Source organism: Electrona antarctica (assembly GCF_951216825.1).
Source record: "Electrona antarctica genome assembly, chromosome: 5".
NCBI lineage: Eukaryota > Metazoa > Chordata > Actinopteri > Myctophiformes > Myctophidae > Electrona > Electrona antarctica.
Genome location: NC_136810.1, coordinates 32,262,283 through 32,283,949, shown reverse-complemented (window position 1 = coordinate 32,283,949; position 21,667 = coordinate 32,262,283). Strand labels below are relative to the sequence as shown.

Genomic DNA, 21,667 nt, shown 5'->3' with positions numbered 1-21,667 from the left:
ATAGTGCAACTTATGTCAATGTACCGTAGGAGTGGCTCCTGCTTGGGGATTGGACGACCTTGTACAGCTGCAAGGGTCAGAGGTCAGAGCCAGGCCCACAGCATTATGAGTGGGCTGGCGAACAGGAAGTAACTGGTCCTACTGTGATATCGGAAATGTTCAGCCACACAATAGACAACCTTAAATCCTGGGCAGTTTGTTTTGGGTCTTATTCTTAGAGATTTAGCCTGATGCTAATATGTAAAGACTATCGAGGATTCCATCTTTATTGTGGGTTGGAAATTGAATACATCAGCGTTTGGAAGTTGGCGCGGTGTCTGCGTGAGATCATAAAATCTGCATTTTAATTGTCAGATATCGGGTTCATAGTTCACCTCACAGCATGTTATTGCTAACGTAGTAATAGCAGCTTGATTTTCTCTCACTTATTTACTGTAGATTCAAACAATAAATGAAGGGATACACACAGCTGGTGGGGCAGAGAGCACATCATGGAGAAATCCCCTTAGATTATCTTGTCATAGTGTTATAATTACGGGTTTTGTGCAATCAAAATTATGAATTGTTAAAGTAATTGTGTTTATTGTATGAAGTTCTGGTTCTGAAGGCAGGCGATATGCACACTGATTGGTGCCTCCAGGACCCCTCTCTGCTGTACAGTACATGACACTGTTAAATTATGTTAGCTGTTATTAGCTTACAAAATCATACAGCAATGTCTTAACTACATTAACCCTGGCTTCCCTCTTTTGGCCATTTTGTTTTGTTGAAAGAAAGTAGATATACAAGCTCACAACGTGACTCCATGCAATACCTTGTGAGCTTGTAGATTGCCTATTTTGAATAGCCAAAGTATGAAGTAGGTCTTAAAGGAGAATTCCATGCTCGAAGGCTTCTTACCTTTATTTGTAGTTGTTACGTCCCCACCAAAGAGGTCCAGGTGTTATTTTGTGCAAAAGCGCATTATTAGCTATTTACCCTAGTATAAGCCCTCAATTAATTGAATTGCATTGAATTGAATGGGGCATTGTGGTGTTGTGCTAATTTGCTTATTTTAATTTTTTTTGTATATATCCTCTCTTCATAATGTAAATAGTATCCCAAGCGGCACACTTTACTACTTATTTCGATAATAATAAGCGAATTAGCACAAAAACCCAACCCCCATTGAGGGCTTATATTAGGGGAAATGGCCAATACTGCTCTTTTGCATTATTTTGCTAAATAACACCTAGACCTCTTTGGTGGGGACGTAACTACAAATAAAGGTAAGAAAGCCTTCTAGCATGGAATTCTCTGACTTGATGTGAGAAATTAGGGCACAGGGAAAAAAAAAAAATATATGTGTGTGTGCGACGTGTGTGTGTGTGCGTGCACGTGCACAGGAAAGAGATGAGACCTAGATGGAAGAAAGCTCATTGCGTTGTCTTGATGTTCCACAGTGTTAAAGGGTGCAGCTGGGCCTGAAATTTATGAGTGGTGCTAATGCGGTAGAGGAAATGATGCGCATGCTCTGGAAGAGCTCTGCAGGGCTGGGCTGTGTCTCGGATGATGGAGCAGTCGGAGAGCACTGAGCTAAACTGCACAAAACACACACCCAGATACAGATAATAATGCACATTGCACAAAATGTGTCAAAATATCCACACGATATGCTGATGTATTCTCACATTACACAAGACACTCTGCCAGGGCTCGAGATTAACGACGTCCTGGGGAATATAAAGTATTTATTTGGGACTATAATTTATCTAATTCGGGCCGGTTTTGGGGAGTAGTTTTAGCATTAAAAATGCACATATCGTGCGCACCGACGGGCAGTATGAGACTAGCAGCGCTGCATAAAACACGTGAGCGAACTGCCTCAAATCCCGACACAAATTCTATTAAGGTAAAATAATCCATAGTTTTGTTAACATAGTCCGCTGCAAGTTAATGTTCTGCTTGGCAGAGCCTTATACTCACACACCCCACCACACCACATGCCCGCCCATCCCCAGGCTGTGTGCTTGGGGCGTCACATTAGTTACTGGGTCGTTGTGTTTTATTGCTCCTGCACTTGTTGTTAACACGAATGATGACGAGGAGCATAGAGCTATAGCGGAGGAGGCGCTAGTACGCTGCAATTTCTTTTTTTTTGTATTAATAGAATAGTAAAAACAAAATATTTCCGAACAGTCAATTTGAAAAAACAAAACAAACAACAACGACAACAACAAAAAGTTGGGCTGCACAGGGTGTGTATTAGTTCTGCCAAACTGAAATCAGCTCAAGTTAGAAAAGCAGCATTAATTTCATATTGGGTGAGGAAGTGTGAAATTATGCTATGGAGAAAAGGGAATTTGAAGTTTGAAGATACAAAACTGTCATCCAAAGTATGAACTAGACTGATCTAGATTGTATTCACTGGGTAAAATAAATTATCCCAAATTATCATTGGGATTTCTTTTTACTTTTTTTCCCGGGACTGTAATTTACTTTGGGACTATTCAAATTGTATTTTGGGACGGTTCCGGGACGTTGGTGATAAAGGTTAGTCTGGAACCCTGCACTGGGGGATGCATGGGGGATGCATGGGGATTAAGGTCATACCGTACGTTCATTCACCTTTGTCTTATTCTTCTTTGTGTTTCTATCTCAGATTCCACAGGGTCAGCTGCACATTGCCAATGTGCCACAAGGAGAGGAGGTGCAGATCACACAGGACAGTGAGGCAAGTACAAGTACAAATCCCCATACATTGGAAAGCCCCCATAGGGAGATCCCTGATGTCATAGTAAATGCGACCGCTATAAGCCTATCTCACAGAATTTCCCCGCCCCCCTAAATACGCCCCCTTTCGGGGTTAGTGGTGATAGCGTGACGTCACTCCATAGACGCTACATGTTAACAGAGGTAATTTAAGAAGTCTACAACTTTTGTTTTCTCAAGGTAAGGTTTGTTCTATCTGTTCGACCTGATTTACCATCTTGTTTGCTTCATAATAATATTGGTCTGTCACATTTTTACATTAGAAAATGTACTTAGATTCTCCAGAGAAAAAAACGTGTAAATGCTCATGTTAAAGACACCACTATTTACCGGAAGTGGGCGTGGAAAGCGGGCTGTGAGATAGGCCTATTAGTCTCCCTGCCGTCCCATAGAGCCCCATTGTGAACCCGGACATTTTGAGTAACCTAAAGTTTTTATGTTAGAAATGTCAAGGCAAGTAGACGTAGACGAATCCACAGAGCACCGCCCTGTAGATGTCATCAATATTGGTCAGCAACTCTACATCTGCCCTCAAACCCTTAGATCTCTATATATGGATATATGTCAGAACTAGAGTTCTCAACAGGCCCGAAAATTAAGGCCCGGCCCTCATCAAACCCTCTACACTCAAGAGAATGTCCCCGCTACCACCCATAGATCTCCATATATGGAGCTGACCTGTTCTGACATTCCATATGTTGATCTGACCTCATCAAACACTGCACTCAAGACATTCTCCTTAAATGGCCAGTACAGAATTAATTTCATGTTGATCTGACCCCCCCCATGCCAAAGCGCCAGTGCTCGTCCAGCAGTCTTCCGTCAACGAGGCGGATGCATCTCGCCCTTAGGTGTCTTACTGGTTATTAAGGAAATGTTGTCTCCAAAAGGGAAGGCTGTGGGTGTGGGCTGTTGTGCATGTTGGAGGGTATGGCTGTATAAATTACCTTTGTGTTGACAGCCCAGTGACGGTGTGTAATTTTGCACCATGCTCCAACCAGACTTATTTTGCGGCTTATTGCCTTCCTCTTGGCAATAGCAATGCCCGTTGTGTGTTGAGTGATGGGTCACTTCACGTCTATGCAAGCCCTTCAGAACTGATTGTCTTTATTTTACAAACTTTTCAACCCATTTCCATTTTCCAGTGATTTCATTGATTGAAATTTACTTCACCCACATTGAAAACAAAAGAAAACCCTAACAACACCATTAACTGTTCAGCTCGACTCAAACTGGGTTCTCTTCCAACCAGGAAGAAATGGAAAGTATTAATCTGCCTTCATGCTTCTGTCTTGTCAGTCATCGTGGTTACTTGTCAGCCGCTGTCATCCCAATGAGGAATGGGGCACGCCAGCGATAGCTGACAGTTCTGAAGTCATTGGGGAGCTTGCGCATGAGCAGATGTTCTATATTAAGAGTGCCCAAATGTTTATATATCTGCGTACATGTGCAGAGGTTATTACATTTGTTTCCACATAATGCCCAGATGGCTCGTGTCCCCCCCACCAGACAGCCTCGCTGTGCACACATCGACACGGCCAGCCAGCCGAAACCCGAGAGAATCCGACTCCAAAACCGCACCAAGTGCTGCCTCAGCATCATTGTTAATGATTTTAAAAGGATGTGGGGGAGAGAGAGATTTATTCTGAGGCGCCAGTGTGTGCACAACATGCACACACAGATGAACGTGCACTTACATGCATGCATGTATGTGATGCACATCGCAAGACAGGGGCATTTCAGGGCAAATGCAGTTGTCACATTGACTGCGCATTTTTCTCATCTTCCTACCCCGTGTACTAAACGCGAGAAGAAATGGCACGATTGAGTGAGAGAGACAGCAAGAATTGGAGGCAGAGAAGACTAAAGCCTTTCCTGCTCTTTGTGGCTGAGGCCAGTGACGCCCCCCCCTCCCTTCCCTGCTTCCTACTCAATGATATTGTTTGTTTTTCTGGAGTTCAAAGCTTAGCAACAAAATCCCACTTCTCCCAACTGCCAGTCACAGAGTGTGTTTTCATTAGGAACGGGCCTCTCGCATCAAAGCTGTTGGTTTCAGCACACTCAGAAAGGAAATTAGTTATTTAAGAGATCACTGTGCCTCTCGTTCCTGCTCAGACAGACGCTGTATGTGTACATGTAATACAATTATGGAGAAAAGAAGTCTGAAAATAGGCAACAGTAGGATAAATGGAGGTTATAATAATTATAATACATTTCTCACGTGGACATTTTTATTTCAGTGTGAGGCAGCGGAGAGGTTGTTAATCTCGGCACATCATTAGGTTGTGTGTGTCGGTATGCGGGTGCGGGCACGCGTGCTTTTGTTTACGGGAGTCTTGATAATAGCCAGAAGTGACAGAAGCATTGACTTCACATACTCGGGTATTGCATGCAGGCATCCTTTCCATTCCCTTGTAATGGAGTGTAAACAGTCCTCTAGTCCGTGAAACAATGCATGGTCCAAATCTGTAACAACAATACTCGCATCATGTTTGCCACTAACAAACCATGTGTTATTGTTGATGGGTTCAGGCAGGGGTTCATGTTCGAAATGGGCTGTAGACTGAAGGCGGCTTGCAGCAAGGTTGCATGTGGCAGCTACTGGTCTTCATGTTTAGCACCCTGCACAGGTCAATTATGTGAGGCTCTCAGGTGGCCAGGTCTGCGCATGCAGAGTCCATGCAAAAGACTGCACAGTGTTTCCATTTGTGTTCTCTAAAGGTTTGGTTGTGAGCACCATCTGTTTACAATCCAGAAAATGATATTACATTTGATATGCCTGTGCTACCCGTTATGGTGAGGACATAATGTGTTGTGAGATTTGAAAATGAGCATTCAAATGTCCCTGTGCGTGTGAGATTATGACATCGGACTGTTTTAATTTACCGCAGTCTCCGCTTTCTTTCTCAGGGTAATCTCCAAATTCACCAGGTGCATGTTGGTCAGGATGGACAGGTAAGAACACACACATCCTCCCCCCCCCCCCCCCCCCCCCCCCCCCCCCACACACACACACACACACACACACACCATCATGTGTGTAGTCACGCACGCACAACTCTATTCCACTTATAAGCTTGACTCATTTGCATTCCACTAATAAGCCGCGCTCCAGATGGTGAACCATGTTCCCGTCTCCTCAGCAATTTTCATGCATTTTGTGTATACACCACAACTACTCAATGCAAGTAGTTGAGACTAAATAACATTAGGGTTAAGCGTGTGTGGCTTTGTGGTATCAGAAGAGCCAGTCGGCAGGCCTTTTTGTCAGATTGATACATGGGCCTTCGTCAGATCTTCCATACTGTAGCTGACTCATCACGTGCCTGATGGCACAGCGTCCTGTAGCCTCTGGCCTGTGTGAGCTGGCTGTTTGTTCTGCTGATGCATCAGACATGGATGGATATGGCCGGGCAGCGCTCCATCATCCCCCCACCCCTCCAGACCAAGATACAAATCTCCATCTCGAGCCATTGCTCTCTCACACAGACACAGATGTTTCAGTGATTCTCAATCTTTTTTTTGAGGGGCACTAGCCCCTCCTATATACAGCTTTTCGTCCCGTCACGTCTCATATGCGCTTGAAGTGAAATATGACATACATTTGTGGCAAAGCAAACATCAAATGCCATTGACAATGAAAGGAAAATTTACGTCATATATAGACGAGCAAATAGGTTAACCAATCACATGAATGCAGTTGTCATCTTACATGATCATTGTGAAAAGATCATTGTATCACCAGTGAAATGCATGTTGGGACGGACAACTTCCGGGTCACCAGTGAAATGCATGTTGGGACGGACACAGATTAATACTGGGACACACTTCTCCGTGTAACAGACCCACACAGGGAAAACAACTCGGACCCTAGCCACGGTCCCAGGCTTACTTATCTGCGAAAAGAAAAGCCTGGTCACAACGTAAGGCAGAGAAGCTATCGGCGGATGTATCCTCCGGAACATCCGTCAGATGTATTTCCCCCGGATACGATATTTTCCTGACCAATCACAACACTTGTTTCATTCACGGAGAATGTAAACTGATTTGTAAAGCATCAACGTCATTTCCTTGGGCGATACTTCCGCTAAAATCCCGCAACTTCCGATGATAGTCTTTTCAGCGTAGGTCTTGCCCAGGGTGCTCGGACCCTGATACTACTAGCTACTCTTGCGTCAGTCGACAGAACTTCTTCTTTGGGGAAGCATCGCGGCCAACGTGGGGGTTGCGTGGCACAGGCACCTGAAACTGTTGCCAAGGCAATTCCCTGTCCGGGTGGACTTAAACCCTGTTGTTGTTAGACCATCTGTAAACAATTCCCCCCTATCAGTAATGTGATCTATTACATTGCATTACCCACACTGAACATCATTTGCTGTTCATATATTCAAAACGGGTAAAGACTAGTATATGTTAATTTAACAAACTGAAATGGACATTTGGTTCCATTTGTGCACTCACCCATGGCGGGTCCATGGCGACCCCCTGAGGTACAGCCACCACATTAAGGAACCAGTGGTTTAGGCTATATTAGGCACAGACACGCAGTTGCACACACAAACACGTAACCTATGGTGTGCTTTACCCATTTGCTTGTGTTTGGAGTGGTTCTTTCTGCTCTCCTCTCCCGTGCTCGCTGCCTCTTTTTATTTTTTTCCTCAATGTTTTGGACTGAAGTCGCTTCCTGTTTCTCTGTTCTTGCCTCCGGGATCAAAGGGGAGTCTCTCGATCAAAGCGGTGCAGGCCTGTGTGTGACCATCACAGATCACAGATGGGCGCCGCAGATGAGCACATTATTTCATATTCATGACCTCATCATGTGGGTCTAGAAAATAGAAGCACGGCTTTAGGGGAGGAAGCTCTTTCTCACGCTCCCCCCCTCTGTCTAAAGGTTGCCGTGGTTTGGATTTGCTCTTCCTGGGCACAGGTGCTTTTCAGTAAGCAACAGTGGTCGGAATGTTGACTGCTGGATAGCCAATAAGAGCTGCTCTCGATAAGCCAGGCGGTCGGCATCCATTTTGCTTAATGCTTCAGATTCTGGGGTGAAGAAAGACTTGGAAGCCAGCCCACTGTCAACTCAAATCAAACTCTGGAACTGCATGCACAGTGGCTCCCATGTGCTGTTGGATGCTCTATTGTTCTATTATAATCACGATTAGGATCTATGTCATCCAATTTATTCATATGTTTTAGTCACCCTGATGTGTCCTGGCTGTGTGTGTGTGTGTTTGTGTGTGTGTGTCTGGACACATGTTTGTTGTGATGTGTGCACTGATACATCTGCTTTATATGAGAAATTGCGTTTCGTTTTATTGTCTTTGGGGTTGGATATGTGTTTTCAATCGATTACGAGGTACTCGGTCCACATCCTCGCGTCCGTCTCTCTCTTACACAGTCACACTCTCTTACTTGTGTCCTAAAATAACCTGCTCACTGAGCGTCATGGCAGCATTCCAGTCTGTGTCTCTCTAGGATCTTGGCACAGGGTTTTGGACAAATTCTGGTTCGGATTTTGCGCCACAACACAAAAATATTCAGCCGTTGTGCAACTAGGTTCACAAGGTTCATCATCGGACAGGTTTTGATTTGTGTGTGTGAATTTGCCATGGTTTCTATGAAGGTATCCTGTCTATATGGTAATTGTGCCTTACCAAGAACTGCATAAACACCATCCACAGATGGCCGTATGACACTTTATTTATTTATTTTCTATTTTTTTGAGTGACATGTGGAATGTGTCTAGGCTTTAAACCGGTTTTATACTTAATTGCGTGCCATTATTGCGCACCAACTATTGCAGATATACAAGCTCACACAGCCCGTCATAGCGCAGCAAAGTATGATAAGGCTTTTATCTGTGTCTTGAAAAGACCCGGGCCGGTCTAGCGGTCCGGGCACCTAGGCTGCTAATCCAGCCTGACAGTGTGTTGCGGGTTCGATTCCCAATCCCGACGACCTGCACTGCGTGTCACTCCCCATCTCTCTCCCCCATTACCCGTCAGCTTACTGTACACTATCAAATAAAGGCAGAAAAAGCCCCACAAATATCTTAAAGAAAAGACACAGTACTAGGAACAGGACGAGGGCGGTTATTCCCCTCACGATTTCTTTCTTGTTGCCTCTTCCAATAAAGCTTCTCTATTTTCTCTTTCCTTTTAGCTTGAGTTTGATAGTGTCTGTAAAATTATACCAGTCCAGTGCCAAAACAAACAAGTGACTTGTAACCTCGTTTTCCAGGTCTAGCTTTTCACACACAATGCACTTGTACACGCACGCACGCACACGCGTGCGAGCACGCACGCGCAGACAGACATACACACACCTCGATGGCTGGATCCCTTTGCCTGCATATTCCCATGGAAAGAGGCAGGAATAGCTCCGTGAACTTGAGCCTGGTGTGTTTTTATGTCATCGATTTAGACGGCGTTTAAAACTGATGGAACCCAGAAAAGGACATAGAGAGACACTTAAATGCGGCGAGACCTGAGTATGATATTAATTATAGTGGGTGTAGAATATGAATGAGACACATTAGGTTGTTTTCTTGCGTTAATTGCTGTCACATAACACAGGCCTCAAATTTGTTAGAAAAACACCAGAAAAAAATACATTAGTGATCAGCTTTAATCCTGATATTTTCTTCCATGTCTAACTTGTCTGTTTATAGAATGGCTACATCTGATGGGCCTAAGCATGATGTCATTGTTGTTCCAATCCAGCGGGATAGTGCTGAGGCTGTGTCAGTAGAGCCTAGCCCACACTATATATCACACTGGATCCCTGCCACAGATCTCTCTCTCTCACTTTCTCCCCCCCTCTGGAGGTCGTTTCCCTCTTTACCCCCCCCCCCCCCCCCCCCCATGCCTTTTCATCTCCCTGTGCTATAGATAGACGCTCCTCTCCGGCGAGCAGCTGGGTGCTTCCCTCAGCGCACCTCACTTCCTCTGCCCTCCTCCGCAACACAGCTGTCGGGTGGCCCCCTGGTGTGTGGGGTTATGATGCCGGGGCAGGCGTGTGTGTGTAGTGAAGTGTGTGCGTGCGGGTGCGTGGCTGCGTGCGTGTCTCTTCCTTGTGCAAGTTTATCTTAGCCGGCCGGCGCTAAGTACGCTATCCTCGATGTTGCAGGTTTCTTTTTTACTCTTGGAAGTAGGAAGTAATGCTGCGTGTGCGATCATGGGTGAGCAGATCACCAATACAGGTTTTAATCAAATGTGTCTCAGTGATTCAGGGAGTAAAATGATCCATTGTTTCTATCCATGGAAAGTATAACGGGTATGCCATTTTCCATTTTTAGTTTTTACCCCTTTTTCGTCCTAATTTTGTCGTTATGTCAATTGATTCCTCCCTTCACCCATTTGTTTGATGCTGTGTGTTGTCACTGCTGTTGTGTCCTGCTGGCTCACCTGCCAGTGAGGAGTCCCCACCGGGAGGATGTAGAGCCTCCCCGTAGTCCGTCTTACTTCTCCTGCCCAACACTCCCAGCTGACAGGTGCTACTCCAGCCCGTGGGAATACATGCAATGAATAATATCACCCTCCGCACCTTCCACCCAACACGGGCCAATTGTGTTCGTATATAGACGCTCGACAAAGTCTGATGCACCGCGGTGGGTTCGAACCCCCATGTGTACCCTTCTCGGCTGTAGTAGGGCTTTTACACAACTCTAAAGCTTCAGTCGTGCTGTCAATGCTAATTGCAGACTTTGTCATAATAAAATATATACAATTAATTGTGCAGCCATGGAGGAATTTGACTCCCATATGTAGGATTTGGGTGCTAGTTCCCTGCTGTAGATTTACTGGTCACAGAGATATCAGTTTCTCTGTAGCTGAAGAAACCGGCATTGTTAAAACCTCGCAAAGGCTTTAGGCTGAACTCTCTGCACCCCCCACCCGGTCCCGCTCTGTATCATGACAGCAGAGTTATAGCCTGCTACGAGGCAGAAGTGTAGTGGTTTGTAGTATTTTGTAAGTGTTTTGTGCATGTCTGAGTGTGTGGATTGAATGTGTGTTGCATTGTTGCAGAAGTGTTTTAGTGTTTATGTCAACCCTGTGCTAGCCTTCGAACTGTGCGCCACAATTCTGGACAATGCCGGATCCCGGGCTTTATGCTGTCCCATTAAATGAAAAGCGAAGCCTTTCATGCTGATCAGAGAGAAAGAGAAGATGAGAGAGATAGAGAGGAAGAGAAAGAGAGAGCTGTCCTGGGCAACTGTAAATTAACTGTTGTTTTACTGCACTCCACCGTTTGCTTCAACATGTTATCTAGTGCCCTTCTCTCTCTGCTGTGATCTAACGCTGCGCTGATGCAGACCAAATGGAAGGTTTGAATGATGAAAGGAGCGACTGATTATGAGGAGGCGAGGAGGCAAAAGGAGAGACCGTCTGGAAGAGATGTTCTCTGTTGTCCTTGAGTGAAATCTGGGAGGGCAGAGTGGCTGTGAACTGGAAAGGAATATCATGTTTTGTCCCCCTCTCTCTTTTTCTCTCACACACACACACACACACAGACACATACAACACTTGTCGTATCCAGTGCCAGTATGGGAGCTCTCCCATGTATTAAAATGAAACAAGGGCAGCAAAGCGTGCCTTTCCAGCAAGCCTCTTAGTTCTCACCAAGTTCATGGTGTTCTGCCTGTCTCACACTGACATCCAACACATCTTCCCCTCGGGAGGAGAGCCATAAACATCTCTACTACATTTGCAGACCCTGCCATCGAAAAAGTCCTGCATCACTGACTGATCTTGACCTGGCCTGTCGGGGGGTGGATCCCCCACCCCCCCGACAGGCCAGAAAGTGGATGTTGAGTTTTTATGCACTTCTCTTTTCGCTCAGAATCCCCCCGCACACGCTTAAACAAACACACTCCTCACAAGCACTGCACACGCTGCCCGCATCCAGCGAACCCCTCAGCTTTCTCTTCCTGCCAAGCATATGTTGCGTTGCATCTGTCAGAGCCTCCCTAGCTGCCTTGTTATGGGTCAGTGTGGGAACTGGGAGTCCAGCGCGGCACCACCAGTCCCACCAGCCAGGACCTGCCAACACAGAACCCAACTACTAGGCCCGGTCAGATTACATTCAGAGAGAGAGAGAGAGAGAGAGAGGAGAAGGGGGGGGGGGGGGGGGGGAGGGAGAGAGAGAGAGACTAATTAGGGGAAAGGCAGTGTTGATGTTTGGCTCTTCTGCCTGTTTGGATCCGATTTTCTCTGAGCTCATGTGTGTGTGTATACTCGAGGGTCAACTATCCCCACTAATCTAATAGAATGTGAGAAGTAGACATTGTGGGGAAAAGATTCAGGTTGGAGTCAGGATTAGGGTTAGACATTTAGAGGTTATGTATGTTTAGGAGTTAATGTTGTAGTTCTAACTGATTTCTACTGAGGATTCACAGTGACACAACGAAAATGGCAGATCTACAGGCTCACAAAATATCCCAGTGCGACTCGTGAGCTTCTAAATCGGTTAATTATGTTCGGGTTTAGGGATAAAATGCATTTTTTTAACGACAACATTCATGAAATGTTGATGTCCTCACAACTATAGTGTGTGTGTGTGTGTGTGTGTGTGTGTGTGTGTGTGTGTGTGTGTGTGTGTGTGTGTGTGTGTGTGTGTGTGTGTGTGTGTGTGTGTGCGTGTGCGTGTGCGTGTGCGTGTGCGTCCAACCGCCGCCAAACACGTCACCTCATAATGGGTGCAGCAAGTTTGCTTCAGCAAAGGTGTGGCAGCTTTGGTCAGCGGTCAAATCTGGATTTGTCATGTTCGACTACACAAAGCAAGATGCTTGAGCAGTGTGTAAGACTCATTTAGACAGGAGTAGTTTGTTGTTATTAGCTCTTGAGCAAACCCTTGGCCTGTAGCACAGGCTATGTAATTGCTCTATTTCTCTCTCTGCCCAGGAATGTTGCTGATAGTGTGCATGGATTTGTTCAAAGTCCTGTATTCCAGGGCAAGAAGTTAGAGGTGAGGCTTTTTGGTGGGATAAGAATGGGGGGAGCATGAAAGAGAGCTACAAACGAGGAGGTTTTACGACCCGGGCCTGTATAGTGTACGTTTATTGTCTGTGCGATGCTTATAAGAGCTCTATTAGTGGTAGATCCTGTTTCAAAAGAACAGTGGTCTGCTTTGTGTCCTTGTGGCATCATGGCGGGGAGATAAGAGGTCAAGATCAGGAAATCCTCCACATAATCTGTGCAGCTCTGTATCTGTGCATTCGTGAGAGACTCTCCTTGTGCTTGTGTGCTGTGTGAGTGTACGTGTATATTTATCCCACCAGGCTACTACCCCAAGCACATTATCTATGTAGTCATGTGATCAAGAAACATCTGTCAGATTTTTCAAAGGTTTGAGCCTTTGAGGGAGTGGCCCAGTTTGCACAATATTTAACAAATTGGGAATGCAGCGTCCAATTGCCTTGAAACCTTGCACGCACATTCCCAATAGGATCTTTCTAATCGGCTTCATGGTGGAGCTATAATAGGCCGGTTCACATTTTGGCCTATAACTCGCACAATCAAAGCATTTCCCGCTGGATTCCTTGGCTCATGACACCACTCTCTGTAGTCATGTGATCAAGACGTATCTGTCAATAATGTCAGCGGTGACACACAGTCTCCAATGAATAGCTCTGTCTGTCTGTCTGTCTGTCTGTCTGTCTGTCTGTCTGTCTGTCTGTCTGTCTGTCTGTCTGTCTGTCAATCAATCAGTACGGACAATACCCCGGGGTGACCTAAACTTCACACTGAACTACAACTGGTTACAGGTGCATGATTGGAAGCCGAGTTTTAGTGTTCTTTTTGTTTTTAATTGTCTTGTTTTATTTATATATATAGAGACGGAGAGCCGGAATGTAGACGGCACCCGGGTGAGCAGTATGGGCTAGCGCCCCAGCCTGTGTCCTCCGTGAGGAGGTGAGCATGTGGGCTAGCGCCCCAGCCTGTGTCCTCCGTGAGGAGGTGAGCAGTATGGGCTAGCGCCCCAGCCTGTGACCTCCGTGAGGAGGTGAGCAGTATGGGCTAGCGCCCCAGCCTGTGTCCTCCGTGAGGAGGTGAGCATGTGGGCTAGCGCCCCAGCCTGTGTCCTCCGTGAGGAGGTGAGCAGTATGGGCTAGCGCCCCAGCCTGTGTCCTCCGTGAGGAGGTGAGCATGTGGGCTAGCGCCCCAGCCTGTGTCCTCCGTGAGGAGGTGAGCATGTGGGCTAGCGCCCCAGCCTGTGTCCTCCGTGAGGAGGTGAGCATGTGGGCTAGCGCCCCAGCCTGTGTCCTCCGTGAGGAGGTGAGCATGTGGGCTAGCGCCCCAGCCTGTGTCCTCCGTGAGGAGGTGAGCAGTATGGGCTAGCGCCCCAGCCTGTGTCCTCCGTGAGGAGGTGAGCATGTGGGCTAGCGCCCCAGCCTGTGTCCTCCGTGAGGAGGTGAGCAGTGTGGGCTAGCGCCCCAGCCTGTGTCCTCCGTGAGGAGGTGAGCAGTATGGGCTAGCGCCCCAGCCTGTGTCCTCCGTGAGGAGGTGAGCAGTATGGGCTAGCGCCCCAGCCTGTGTCCTCCGTGAGGAGGTGAGCAGTATGGGCTAGCGCCCCAGCCTGTGTCCTCCGTGAGGAGGAAGCCCAACAAACCTCGGTGAGGCCTTTAGGAGGGCCATTATAATCCACCAGGGAGTCTGGTGCAACGCACAGGTCCTGGGCCTGGTGAGAGCAGGAGTGGACCTGGTGAGACGTAGGAGGGGCCCGGACAGGAGTCAACCCACAGAGCCTAGTCCTTCCACGTGCCATAATTTGGTTCTCCCAGTCCGGATTGTGTGGCCTTGCTCATTCCCTGATGGACTGATCGAGGGTAGCTACTGGGATGTAAGTCGGGATTTGATCAACCCCGGCTGGGTCGCCTGAGTGAGGGGTATGATGTTGAGAGACCCGAAACCCCGTTGACCTCAGGAAACATCACTGAGGATACGTCCCAGGTGCATCCATGCGATGTATTTTATATATATATATATATATATATATATATATATATATATATATATATATATATATATATATATATTGAGAGAAAAAAGGGACTCCTGCACATCAAAAAAAACCCGTGGGAGGTGCAAGTCTAGTTAGCAAGCATAGACTTCAAAAAGGGAAAAACCTTCCAAGGAAAGGACTGTGTGGTGAGCTTTGTCAGGTGCTTTGAATACCTGACGAAGCTCACAGCGAAAGGCGTCGTGCTAATAAATAAGTTGATGCAGTAAGTTGTCCGTCTCTGTTCCCTGGAGTGTGTAGTCCCTTCCTTGGAAGGTTTTTTCCCTTTTTTAAATATATAGCCCCTCCAGCTTTGAGGTTTTGTGTAAACACAAATATTGAATACACAAACATTGTGTAAACACAAACATTGTGTAAATGTAAACACAATGCTTAGATAATTTCTATTTATATTAAGTTTATATTAAGTTATATTAAATTTGTGCGACTGTAAAGACGAAACGGAAGTGGGGAGGAGTCTCCACTTCCGCTTTATCGTTTACTCATGATAGAGCTTCCGTTGCTCCAGACTGTATGACAGAAGTATTTGAAAATTGCGAGAGGCAACAGTCTGGCAACGCGAGACTAGCCTGAATGAGATGATGTATCATGATAAAAGCGCCCCTCACTTCACAGGGGTGTGATTTTTAGATCACTTTTCGAGTTGTCTTTCTGCTTGGGTTGGGGTACAGGCTTTAGTTCAGACACTATTATTGGTCCAACAGTCATTAGACCCGACAACCTACCTCAAACCCTAACCTAACCATAACCGCGAGCACGGGAGCAGCACATGTTCCGACCGTTGTTCGCGCATGTCGGAATTACCATCGGATCCCGTGTGTATCCTAGTCAGAACTTCAGAGCAGCGCAGAGGGTGCTAGCACCAGTGGTAGTGGTATTCTCTCCCGGGTGGACCCGGAGTCTGTTTGACAGATGTGCTTGACTGTGACTCACCAATAATGCAGACCTAGAACAGGCCCTTCCTCTTTGGTCCCACGCCCTGCCTCCCTGGGCCCAGGCGCTACCCCGACATGCCTAGGCCATCCCTCAACATGCCCAGGCCATTCCTCATCATGCATTGGCAATTCCTCAATATGCTCAGGCCATGCTGAGAACAATCGCAGGGCCATGCCCTACCTCAGTACTTCCAGGTCTCTAAACTACCTCCCCCTGTCCAGCCGGGGCGCGTCTGATGGAGGGGAAAGGAACTGTTTGGAATAACGTGTTCCTTCCACGCGCTACGTCCAGCCGGGGAAACTCCCCCCTGTCAGGTGAAAAGAAGCAGCTTGGACTCCTCATGCATAGAAGGAAGCATTAGGTCAGTTCGTTGCTCTCCCCAGGTTGGCAGAGGAAGTGTAGCGCCCAGGATTTCATTAGATAATTGACACTGGGTGAAAAAATGGGTTGCAAAATCGTGGGGGGAAAAAAAGAGAAAACAAAACAATCCCAGTCCCCTACCTCAGTACATCCAGGTCCTTTCTCACCAGACCTATGCCATTCTTCAACATGCCCAGGCCAAGCTTCACCAAGCCATGCTTCCTTGGTCCCAGGCCCAATCCCGCTCTGCCCAGGCGCATGAACCCTTAAGATTCAACACCTCATTCAACACATCATGACAGGGACACGGTTTCAGCTGCCTGGCTGTCCATTCCCATGGCTGTCCGCAGACAGTTCCCGAGAGAACAGGAGATGAGAAAAGACGTGGACGTTGACACAAACAATAATACTATGATGAGAACAGTTCTCAGAGCAGTGTTGTTTCCTTATTTAATGAGTCTGGCACTTGACAAAGAAGCAGTAAAATGAGTTGAATGTGACAGATGTGTTGTCTCAGTGATTTAGATAATCTAATGGGTTACTTGATGATCTCAGATGACAGATGTCTTCATGGTCTTTCATTAGAGACCTGGGTCATATTGTGTGAAAGTGCTGGGTGAGGGTGTGGCTGGGTTCTGTTTGTGTTCTTCTCTCAGGGTGCTTTCAGAGCCCAGGGTCCTATATTGCAAATGGAATTTGCAACCTTTGTACTGTATATCATCTCTGCTGACTCCGTCTATTCACATAGCATTACACTTATAGCATAATTAGAAGCATGATAAAGTCATCATCTGAATTTAATACTACATTTTACTGACATTGTAAAAATCCCTATGTTGATCAGAAGGCCAAGCTTGTATTCAGGCTAAAGGCAACTGACAAGTGTTTACAGGAACTCTCTTCCTTTTTTTCAGGGGCCTAACGCTTAATTACAGCTGTTATTTTTGTCATCATCCCCTTTTGATTTGCTGGTCCTGGATCCAAGTGTTGCCAAGCTGGTTTTGTCCAATATGTGTCCCAGTCTGCTGGTGGGAGTGCTGAGAAGATGCGAGGGAAGGCTTGATTGAGACCAGGTGTCACGTTGTGGTGTAGAAATAGTGTGATGGTGTGGGTGGAGATGGGAAGCAGCAGGATCAGTTAGGTACGGGTTGTTCCTGCACGTTTTATGCAGATTTATAACCAGGAGGCATTCTCTATTTTTTTCTTTTCTTTTTTTTTGGCTTTCGCCTTTATTTTATGGAGGAATAGACAGTAGGCTGACAGGAAAATGGGGGGGGTGACATGCAGTAAGGGCCGTCGGGATCGGGAGTCGAACCCGCGGCACACTGCCAGACTGGATTACCAGCCAAGGTGCCTGGACCGCTGAGCCACGGCCCACGCCTTCGCTATCAGGTAGGGGTGAAACCAACCTCTCAGCCAACAATCTCAAACGAGTAACAGAATTCACAAATCAATATCCAAGTTCCATGCCAAACTAATAACATGCTGTCCTCCTTATCCCGTGTGGTATCTTAAATCATGTTGCGAGACCTTTAATAGACCTCACACCCAGTGGCGAAACAGAAGACAGCTGGGGAAAGGGACGACCGCAACAAGACATTGATCTATGCCCCACGCCCAGTATGTTAATTTTCCCACTCCATTGAAGGTTAAACAAGGACACTACTGGACACTATACTGTGTCTATGGGCATCTTTACAGTCCAGTTGCGGCCAAAACTTTGTCTTTCTGTGCCGCCTCCTCATTCTCTCCCTCTCTCTCAGTGCTAGTGGTTTGTCCTGGACATCTGTCCCGGCTCAGGAGGGCTGCAGATGTTGTTGACGGCTGTGAAGCCGGGAGGAAGTTCCAGACAAGTCCAACTCCAAATGCTGCTGCTTTTTTTGTTTTTCATTTCCCCATGTGATTTCTTTTCTTTTATTTTCTGTCAACATCTGAAAGAAGAGCAGGTATTCCACAGGGAATGATAGGAACCAGATTAGTATTGCTCTTTTTTTAAAGCAAGAACACAAAGTTGAAGGAAAAAGGGAAAAAGCCTTGTGTATGGTGTTGTTTTGTGTCGGATTGTGGGGGGTATTATGGGATATCCCAGTAGACTTTGGTGAAGACAGGGGTGAAGCGAACTCTTCAGAGCTCGAACACACTCGCTCTGTAACGGTCTGGTGCACAGCTGGGCTCCAGAGATCTACAGCAGGGAATTGGTGCCATCCTGCATTCAGATCCAATAAATGTTTTTGATTTGAAAAGGGATTCTGATGCAGTCACAGACATCACTTTTGAGAATCCCATGCCTAACAGCGACTCAATAGGCGATAGCAATCCAAATGTCTCTCGTCATTTTCTGAACATTGTGTGCTCTCATTATTCAGCTTTTAACTGATCTCACGTGAAGTGAAAGTGGAAAACGGTCAGTTTGAAATGCTCTGATGGCTTCAGACGAGGACTTGGAGAAATATCCATGTTTGTACAGTTGGTTATTGTCTTTCAATCTGGACAACCCAAATGTTTTTTGCATTAGGCTGATGTTGTTGTTTGCTTCTCTGTCTGCCTTCTCTCGCTCTCGTTGCTATATTTCCGCACTACCCTGGATCCAATACTGTTGAACCCATTACAGCATCAGTGAAATATTTTATTCTACCCTTTTCTGAAGGTCATAGCAACTAGCGAACTACAGGGAATTTAAGATGCTCTTGATTGTTCCGCGTCTCCCCCCCCCCCCCCCAGCTTTGTCAAGGGTGAGCTACAGTGTTTTCTGACACAGCCCTTAAATCCTGCCTGTCCGCTCTACTCTGGCTTTTTAGTACAGAGGTGGCCAGTCGGCCAACGCTCGTTATTTTAGGCCCCCAATCCCTAAAAGCTGGAGGTGAATGGTACCTAAAGCACTTACGAACCACTGCACTAGCCATATTCTGACAGATTGAGCTCACTGTGTCAAATGCAATACACAAGGCTGTGTTTTAAAAAGAAATAGGTCATCCCAGCACTTGGAAGTCCAAAAGGAGTTAAGCATTCCAAGAAAAATTGTCAACTTGGCCTGGTCTGCTCAAAGACTCTCTCTGTTGTTTCTCACTCTCATCTACATGTTGTTTTTATTAGCAGTACATGGAGGCATTATACCAAGTTACGGGTCAATTTATGGACACTAAACCTTTCCCAAGCATTACACCCTGTCACCTATAAGCAATTCACCCCCTCACCTACAAGCAATACAGCCTGTCAACTACAACTGCATTCTTTCTCATACATCACAAATCTTTCCATTTTGACTGTTGTTTTTCGCTTTTTGCATTGTTTACATCAATGTCCATGACTTTTTGCAACGTGATGTCTCCTAATTTGAGTGACAGGTAACTACAGCTTGTTTGAGTTTGGGGTGGCCAGTTGGCTTTCACATAGTGTGTAGACCACTCAATACAAATCCTAGCATTACTCTTCTACCCCTCAGCATGGTGCTTGGCTCATGGCGTGATGTTTAAGTTTACTCCTCAATCTGGGACAGTTCACCGTGGAGATGTATAAGCCCAAAATGTCTTTATTTGTTCACTGTTGAGGTAACTGAAAAAATGGAACTAATGGTTTATTTTAGGAATCACATATTCCATAGCGCGAATAAAATGGCAAATCTTCCGAGCATACTGCTGTTTTCTTTGGTGACTGTAAAACTGGTGTGTTTCATTTTATGTGCTCTGTGTACACGTCTGCCTTGAGTGTGTTGCAGACAATCTTTCATTGTTTTTGATGGAATTGTGCTCGCAGGCAAAGTGTGTCAGTATTGCGCCCGGTTAGTGAGTTGTCCTTAAAAGCAAGCCGTGGGACAGGATGTAGTTTGCGGAAGTTCCTGTGTAATCGCTGAAGAGATCTCACAAACCATTCCAAATTTGTAAATGCCTCCGTGTGCCTCTGTGCCGCTCCACACAGCTGAGAATGTGAGCTGCTCTCAAAAGGAGGTTTGAGAATCTAATTGGTGTTTACTGTCTCACGTGTTGACCAGAGCATCCATTGAATGCCATTACATTTAGATACACCATTTGGACCATAAAGGCACACCGTCATGCCTTAATGCCCATACAAAAAAACACACATCCACATTCTACACAGAGCAAGAAAAACACTTGGCATAAGCCATTTATAAGCCTTATTAAGGAGACCGTGATCCAGAAGGGAGGTGAGCATGGATTCCTATGATGAAGGAAAAGCAAGACAGCTGTTTGGGTATCCGTCTGGATTCGTCAGAGTTGACCTCCTACCGCGCACTGTTGGCATGAGCCATTTGTTTATGCTTTGCTCAGCTGTCTGGTGACTTCTCGCACCTTGTAGTCATCAGGGCCAATGTTCCAATTGATCGGCATAAATGGTTCATCAAAGCGATGATTCATTTGTCCCTGTCCATACTAGCATTCCAGCACATTGAGGGTCTAGCTCGCCCAACCAACGCATTGCTTGTGCCTGATCGCATGTTGGTCTTCTGATCAGGCTGAGTCAGGGAGGCTTCGCATGCTAATAGCTTCCATCGGGGCTGGCTGGGCCCGTGATTTGGTGATGAGGCGGCAGACTGTGGTGAGGATGGCAAAGTCTTTTTAGATGTCGCGGCGAGCCGGCGGGCACCAGAGGGGGTTGGCTGAACTTTCAGGGCACGTCACCAAGTCTGAGCTTCAAAGCGAAGGTTGGGCCGACAGGGGGAGGGGAGTTTGGAAAGGTTAGGGGGCAACAAACGGCGTCTGTAATTGAGGTTTGTGAGGTTTGGGGGGTTTTTTCTCTCTTTTCTGCAGACTTGCATATTTTCCCCCCAAATTGAGAATGTCTGTTGAGCTGGTCCAAGGGCTGAGGAGCCTACAAGAGGAGGGCTGGAGATGGACAGACTCCCGCATCACATGGCTGAGAGCGTGCACATTGATATAGGCACACACAGAGACGAGGCACATATGGAGCCCTCTAGGCACGAGACATAGGAGAGGATGGGGGAAAAACTTGCTTCAGACAGTACAGCCAGAACCAGGGACCATGAGACTGGGAGAGAATACTCATTAAATGTTCTCATGGCTTTATTTCAAACCAGAAAAGCCTTACCCTTTGAGAAACCTAACTTATTTTGGGGGTAGCCTTGAACCACATTCACCATAATAGACCATAACTTCTGTGTGAGTGAAACAAGCTTGCACACAGACACAAAGCTGAGTGAATGTTTCCTTTCATTTGTCTTCCTGTGTGTCTGTATGGACGTTATGATTGTATGTTAGCTTGGCATGTCTTTGGCACAGTCTTGCATGTTCAGTGAACGAATTAGACAGCATTCCTTTGTGTGTGTGTGTGTGTGTGTGTGTGTGTGTGTGTGTGTGTGTGTGTGTGTGTGTGTGTGTGTGTGTGTGTGTGTGTGTGTGTGTGTGTGTGCGTGTGCGTGTGCGTGTGTGTGGGGGGGGGGGGGGTACTTGTACAGCCATCTTTGTGAGAATCAGATGTCCTCACAAGGATAAAAAGATCAGGAATGCTATGGAAACTGAGTAAATTTTTCTTGGTCATCACTTTTCAAGAGCTTGTTTTGGGATTAGGGTAGGGTTAGAATTGGTTAACACCCCGAACTTCGGTTATTTAATCCATTAAATCAGAG

General features: G+C 46.4%; 1 protein-coding gene across 1 annotated transcript in view; it reads left to right on the top strand.

Moving 5' to 3' along the window:
- Nucleotides 1-21,667, top strand: part of banp (BTG3 associated nuclear protein) — a 39,952-nt gene that overhangs the window by 14,066 nt on the left and 4,219 nt on the right. The window contains exons 10-11 of the mRNA XM_079502281.1: nt 2,642-2,713; nt 5,662-5,706. Of these exons, the coding sequence (XP_079358407.1) occupies nt 2,642-2,713; nt 5,662-5,706 (117 nt within the window). The remainder of the gene's footprint in view (nt 1-2,641; nt 2,714-5,661; nt 5,707-21,667) is intronic.